The sequence below is a fragment of the Gavialis gangeticus genome, unplaced genomic scaffold, assembly GCF_001723915.1.
Source record: "Gavialis gangeticus isolate Ggan-Ray unplaced genomic scaffold, GavGan_comp1, whole genome shotgun sequence".
Taxonomy (NCBI): Eukaryota; Metazoa; Chordata; order Crocodylia; family Gavialidae; genus Gavialis; species Gavialis gangeticus.
Window position 1 is genome coordinate 6,278,966 of NW_017729023.1, and position 7,325 is coordinate 6,286,290.

General features: G+C 41.0%; 1 protein-coding gene across 3 annotated transcripts in view; it reads right to left on the reverse strand.

Moving 5' to 3' along the window:
- The window catches only part of SLC4A4 (solute carrier family 4 member 4), a 363,621-nt gene that overhangs the window by 82,100 nt on the left and 274,196 nt on the right, over positions 1 to 7,325 (reverse strand). For all 3 annotated transcript variants that reach the window (XM_019516767.1, XM_019516766.1, XM_019516765.1), the window contains exon 12: positions 3,019 to 3,152. In XM_019516767.1, the coding sequence (XP_019372312.1) occupies positions 3,019 to 3,152 (134 nt within the window). The remainder of the gene's footprint in view (positions 1 to 3,018; positions 3,153 to 7,325) is intronic.

Consider the following 7,325-nt stretch of genomic DNA (forward strand, 5'->3'; position numbering starts at 1 on the left):
GGGGGAGGACCTGCGGGGGGTCTTTAATTTTAATTATGGATTGGGGGGGGGGTTAATCAAACAGTTCGTTATTTTTTAATTAGGGAAAACCAGGATCCCTGCTGATTATGAAGTTTAGTGAATACAAGATTGTTTCTGTTATGGAAACAAATGAAATCCCTACTTCAGTATGACTTTCTATTCTAATAGAGCATTAAGTTTTGTGCAGAACAGAATAAATAATTTAAGAGGTGGCTTAATGGGCACTACTCTGCTCCACACTGAACTCCTCAGTGTGCTGAAATGTATATGGTTCTACTGCAGAGAGGCCACAGAAGAGTGAGTGACCGTATATGCTCCAAAGCTAACAACAAAATGATAACACGCTACCCAAACTGTGACACCAAGGCTATCTATACACGTGCTCTGGGACTGAGGGAGAAGGCACTTTAATTAGAGCGGCTTTAATTAAAGCGCCCAGAGCATCTTGTGCATCAGAGTCCCCATGCTTCAAAAAGACGATGGTGGTGCTTTATCTAATGCTCATTTGATAAGCTTTAAAGCACCCCCACTGCCACTTCGAAGCACAAGGATGCTGATAAATGAGATTAGGAGGCTGGCTGGAGCACAGTAACTACCATGCTCCAGCAGACTCAATTAATTCAATCTGTTCCAACGTGTGGTAATTACAGCATGTCGGAGCAGTCTCCACACTCAAGTATAGACACCCCAAGATGCCGAGGTTGCCAGGTGCTCTGAGGCCCCCTTTAAAAATGTGCCTCACCATTTTTGCACACAGCTACAACAATTCAAAATGCAGTCAGGTAAAGGAAGAAATCAAATTAAATTATACCCCTTCAAAATGTAAGTGATACAAAATTGCAAAACTGGAGAGTGTACAAATGCATATTCTGCATCACAAAACCATGAACAAATATGTCTAACATTTTCTAAGTGGTATAAGGAAGAGACAGACATAGTCACATTAGAACATCTCAAATAAAATCACTTAAGGAATCAGAATTATCAACTCAGATTACAGATCCCTCACAAAAGATTAATTTCCCTATAACGTTCAAGATGATGAAAAAAGAAATACAGTTATACAACCTAACATATTAGTACACTCTTCTGTCTTATTGCAATCCACAGCCAAGTTTGGGTCAATAATTTAATAGGCCTTTTCTATACATAGCTACAGGCAGTTAAACAACTGTTCCATATTACAGTCAAATGCTTTGACAGAGAATCCATTATGCTTTACATTAAAAAGTTCTTCCTTTTGTGCTTTGAAATCCAAACACATAATATTGCACGTTTTCTCTCTGTTGTGAGACTAGAAAGTGTTACTTTTGTGTTCTTTCTTCCAAAGCACAACATTTTATACTGCATCTAAAAATGTCCGCAGTACAACTGGGCAAATCAATAAAAAAATCTTATTTTGGAACAGTAACCTCCAAGGTGTCCTGGTACTTGTATTCCTTTACTGGAAAAGAACACAACCAAGCAGAGCTCTGTTGTACTAGATGTTACTTCAGTGTAAATATTAAAAGAAAAGCACTTCCAGGTGGAAGTGGGGTTAAGCTTTTAAGTCCCTTGAACATGCTGGTGACAAACCTACAACTATAGACATCTCTGCATCTCCTTTTATTGGTAATTAGCTAGTATTCCAAATGAGAACGGCTTTAAGGTAATATCTTCCTGCCGCTAAAGTCAGTGGGACATTAGTCACTAAACCCACTGACAATGGGATTATGCCTTTATGTCCTACGAGAGAATCTGCTCCTCCTCGTATGCTGCAGTATGATCAGGGCCCTACATAATTCACAGCAGAAGTGGTGTGCACTGCAGCTCTTTGAATCTTGCAGGTTTCCCCGTGCAGTCCCCACCACAGATTGGTGGAGGAGCTCTACTTACGGCTCGTTCCTGATTGGCAGGGAAGTTGGAGTACTGCGTCCAGTTCTGGGCACCGCACTTCAAGAGGGATGTGGACAGCATAGAGAGGGTCCAGAGGAGGGCCACTCACATGATCAGGGGACTGCAGGGCAGGCCCTATGAGGAGAGACTACAGGACCTGAACCTGTTCAGCCTCCACAAGAGAAGGCTGAGGGGGGATCTAGTGGCCTGTTACAAACTGGTCAGGGGGGATCAGCAGGCATTGGGGGAGTCCCTGTTCCCCCCAGCACAGTCAGGAGTGACCAGGAACAACGGTCACAAGCTAGCAGAGGGTAGATTTAGGTTAGACATCAGGAGGCGCTATTTCTTGGTCAGGGCGGCTAGGGTTTGGAACCAACTTCCAAGAGAGGTGGTGCAGGCTCCCACCCTGGGGGTTTTTAAGAAGAGGTTAGATGAACACCTTGCTGGGGTCGTTTGACCCCAGTACTCTTTTCTGCCATGGCAGGGGGTCGGACTAGATGATCTTCTCAGGTCCCTTCCGACCCTAGAAACTATGAAAAGCAGAGTTTTAAACATGGCGCTGTTTTTGCCTTCCCACTGCTGATTGGCTGAGGGGCCCCAGTGGCCCTGCTGATTGCTGCTGATTAGCGGGGAGACAAAAACAGTATCGTGTTTAAAACCACGGTTTTTGCTTCCTTGCCAATCAGGAACGAGCTGCAAGTGGGGCCCCTACACCAATCAGCCACAGGGGGGGAGCGCACAGGGGAACCTGCATTTTAAAGGAGCTGCAGCACACACCACTTCCACCGTGAATTTGGTAGGGCCCTAAGTATGATTAACTGTCACCAGTAATACCCTTGACTGCAGTTTTGTCCAGATTACTACAGGTTGGCAAAGCTTCCCCTAAAATTTGACACTGGCTGAGATTTTCAACAGCCAGAATTCCAATCCATATCCACTGTATTCACGAACCTCTGGAAATCTCAGCCAGTTTTATAGCACTCTCATCCTTGGACAAACAAAACACTGAATTACTGTGTACATTTCCACACACTCTTTAATATTGCATATCCACGCTAACAATTAGCATTGAAAACTCTGCCCTTTCCCACCCTCCACCCTGCTTCCCTCCAACCTACTTACTTGCTGAAATTAAATAGAAGTCTTTCAAAGACAAGGACAGGTCCTGTGCTGCTCAGAATTGTGAGTGGCTGACCAGCAAGAAGGCAAAAGATGGCTCCGCTGACTGCTGTGCCCAGAAAGCTCTCCAGCACACCCTACAGTGGACACAGCACAGAAGTTAATTTCAACGGTATACCCACCTCACTCTTCTGTAAGGGCTAATGGAAGAAGAGGGGGTACTGGAACAGCTCCATGTATGTGGTGTGGCAATGAGCCTGAGACCAGAGGAAGAGTGCTTGCCCCCTTCCAAAACTGTAGAGTCTAGTATAGTAGCACTCAGTTATTAAATATCCAAAAGTCTCTCATCACTTATGATGACTAGGTAACCACTGTGGCTATTCCACAAACTCACAGACTTTGTAACATTACATTATTTTTATTATTTAGAAAAAACATAAAAAGCATCCAAAGGATCTGAGAACAAGCCCCCTTGAAAATAACAGTACGGAAGCTAGAGCCTTGCGCTGTAAATAATTTCAGCCATCAGACAACAGTGTTAGGAACAATGAAACTCTACAGAGGTTACACAGATGAGCTCCCTTGACAAAGACCAGTTTTTTAGGAGAAGAGAGTAGAGACTTCCCAAATATACCTGATTTTATTGCGTAGAACATATACCTTTTTGCCCCAAATTAGCCTCCCCCCACCCCAATTTGGGTGCATGTATAAAGAAGGGATGCTGATTTTCTACTCGAGATAGAAGCACTCTGCTTTGATTTCTGCTCCACAGTGCAGCAGTTGTTACATTACTATTCAGACAGCTGAGGGAGTTAGTTGATTTAATGGATCATTGTGCTTCACTCCCATGTTGTTAACGATGGTCTCACCTTTTTAATGGTCTTGATGTTACACGAATCAAGCTAACTTTTCTCAGGGCAATACTGCTGTCTGCTAGCTACCCCTGGTCTCTCCTCCTATTTTTTAGCCTTATAGCTCCCTTTAAAATTCTAATCCGCCCATGGACACCCGTCTTCAGCAGCAGCAAGAATTTGAGCTTTAGTTAACCAGGAAAGGGAGGGTAAATCAGCTTAAGTTTAGGCTCTGCCCCTGCTCTACGCAGCCATAACTCTGGAAAAATCTTTATTTTTAATTCTGCCTTTCAAAAACAAGGTGTGTATTATATACAGGTGTGTGTTGCATGCAATAAAATATGGCATATGATTCCTCTTTTCATAACTGTTTAAACAATTGAGTCTCAAAATCAATTAGATTATCTTATATAGCACTGAAAGGTTAAGATTCATATTAATCCAGATGCCATACGTATAAATTCAACATTAAAAAATATCAAAGGGAATTGCAGATACTTGAAACAAAATAGTTTAAGGAATGATAAATATGTTATACATTTTCTTGGATTTTCATAGTTATAGCAGAATATTATTTATTTCTATAATGCAAAACATAGATAAAATGCTGCTAAAATAGTAATATAAAAGTATAAACTGAACTGCTAACAGAGCACACTCTTATGTAACAGAAATGGTAGTGGAACATAGTAATAAGAATGATAGTAGTAATAGATCAATAGTATATGGTATACCTGCACAAAATATTTTTAAAATAGTTCTTATACGCAAGCTGAACTTTTAACAAACAACTATATTGTTTATACTTTTGAAAGGACTAAAATATGGTTTTAAAACATTATTTTCTAAAATAATTCTAAGACTTTCAGAAACAAAGTAGGGGTATTCATAATTTTTGCTTACAAAACATTTACTAGTCACATGAAAATCACTACTTGAGTACCATGTCAAATTAGAGAAGAAAAGAGACCTTTTCTTAGATAGAAGGATACCGTGACACTAAGTACTCAGAACTATTTTTAAAAAGTCACAACACATTCGTATCAATGATTTCTTCGTTTGCAAAATGGGCTGAAATGCCTATAAATACCACACTCCCTAAGTTGTATAGCTGGTTTGCTGTAACGGGTATTGTTCCCAAACCGTTTTAAATGGGGCAGTTTATTGTCATCAACTCTTCTAAATGTTCTGCCAAGTTTTAAAAATTACCCATTACATATAACCAGCAGCAGCAATAAAAGGGTCTATGGAGAAAGTTCTACACCCCCGTGTTAGCTGGGATAGGAACTTGCCATTGTTGCCATGTCTCCATGGATTTTTTTCGTGAAAATTTTCCATTGTTGTTTTGAACCCAGCATTAGTGTAGAGCAGCTGAAATGCTTCTCTCACCACTGCATGGTTTCAACCAAAACAGTTCCAGATGAAGTGGTCACCAGCACTCAGCTACTGCTCTCCTACTGCTAAACTACCTGAAGTTTTGTTTATACCACATCAGTACTGGGAAAGTTTTCAAGGCCCTCCTATAGGTTTTTCTACTCATCTGCCATACCTGTTTTTCATTTATCCTTGTCTTTCCTAGAAGCAGAACCATGCAAACTAGGCAGTCCCAAGCAAGGTTTCTCTGGCTGATACAATTTGTATACGGCTCTGCACCTGATGGCCTCTGCCATGTTTTGGGCCTAAATGTGGAAATGCTTGGTAAGAGGCAACCTCTGCCCTGAAGAGTTTACACGCAAGACAGGTAAATGGTAAAGGAGAGAAACTACTACCACCTGCATGTCACAGCTGGCAATCCAAACTGCAAAAAGGGAAGTGACATACCCAAGATTCAAGTCTATCCTAACTATATAGTCAGTCTAATAAAACATATCATCCTAAAAAATCCTTGTATCTCTCAATTCCTGGACCATCAAAGCTACGACATCACTCTAACACGACCATAACATGCCCAAGATTAGAGAGACATTCTCTGGCAGAGGCAAAAACTGAATCTAGATCTCACAAGTCCCAGTTTGGTGCCTTAAAACAAACCTTCCCCAGTCCCTAAATTGTAGAATAAGGTTCAACATTGCTAGGGAGAAATACTTTGCTTACTGCTTTATTTTCCAACCTCTCTTCCCCATCAACCCCTTCTTTTGGCAGTGAATACAGATTTCAGAGCCTATAAATACATAGCCATGGGTAAACTGGCTTGTATTCAACCGGTACCAATTCACCATCATGAAGAGCGACTCACTAACACAAGGAAGCACAGTGCAGTGATGCAAAATCACTATGAATGTCTGGAAAAAAAACTTCTCAATCTCAGCATCTTAAACATGATATCTTTCATTTGGAATCAACTCATACTACACAGGCCTTTCCCTCTTGAATCAACACAGACATGTTTGACTTATTACAGAGATCAGGCTGACATTTTTAAGGGCCATATTTTACTTTAATCCAGCTCTTCTGTTAAAAGGAGCTAACAGTTTCCATTTCTGTTAGTTACAAATGTAAGATGGAGCCATTAGATTTATTGCAAACTCTGTATTGGAAACTTTTCACTACATTTTGATATACTGTGTTTAAGAAGCAAAACAGGAATCATGGAATATTGCCATGCTTGGAAAGCCATTAATAAAATAACTTACAGATATGAGTTATAAAGGAGTCCTATTCTTTAGCTTTTTATATCAAGCTTTGTACTGAGTATCATTGTAACCACTGCCCCTATCTCCCCCAATAATAGCCAAGGCCCAGACCCTATTGTTAGACCAGTGATTTTCAATCAGTGTGTAACGGCACCCTGGCATATATCTTGAGATCCTTTCAATGGTGTCATGGGGTGCCACACAATCATAGCGCTGTTAGATGTGCAAACATGATTTACAACATACACCCAGAGATTTCACATAAGAACCCTAACTGTTAAAAACATTCATTTCAGGCTTTCTGGAATCTTTGCAACAGAAGAGTTGCTCTACTGTTTTTCTGTAGTCAAAAAAAAGTGTTGAAAAAAAAGATTTAAAAAATGGTTAAGAACCACTGCATTAGACTGCTCACACTAACACATCCATCTGCTGGATTAGTACTTAGTTTTATGTCTCAGTCCCATTTTAAAAGCTATGGGCAGCTATAAAACTCTTTAAAATGACTTTAACCACTTCAGTAAAAGATGGGGAGAAGCACACCATCACTGTTATCACTGTTATGGTGTAACTACGACATCTTCATAGTTTCATAGTTGGTAGGGTCGGAAGAGACCTGAGCAGATCACCAAGGCCGACCCCCTACCATGGCAGGAAAAAGTAGTGTGGTCAAACAACCCTGGCTAGGTGTTCATCTAGCCTCCTCTTAAAGACCCCCAGGGTAGGAGCCTGCACCACTTCTCTTGGAAGTTGGTTCCAGATCCTACCCGCCCTGACAGTGAAGTAGCACCTCCTGATATCTAGCCTAAATCTACCCTCTACCAGCTTG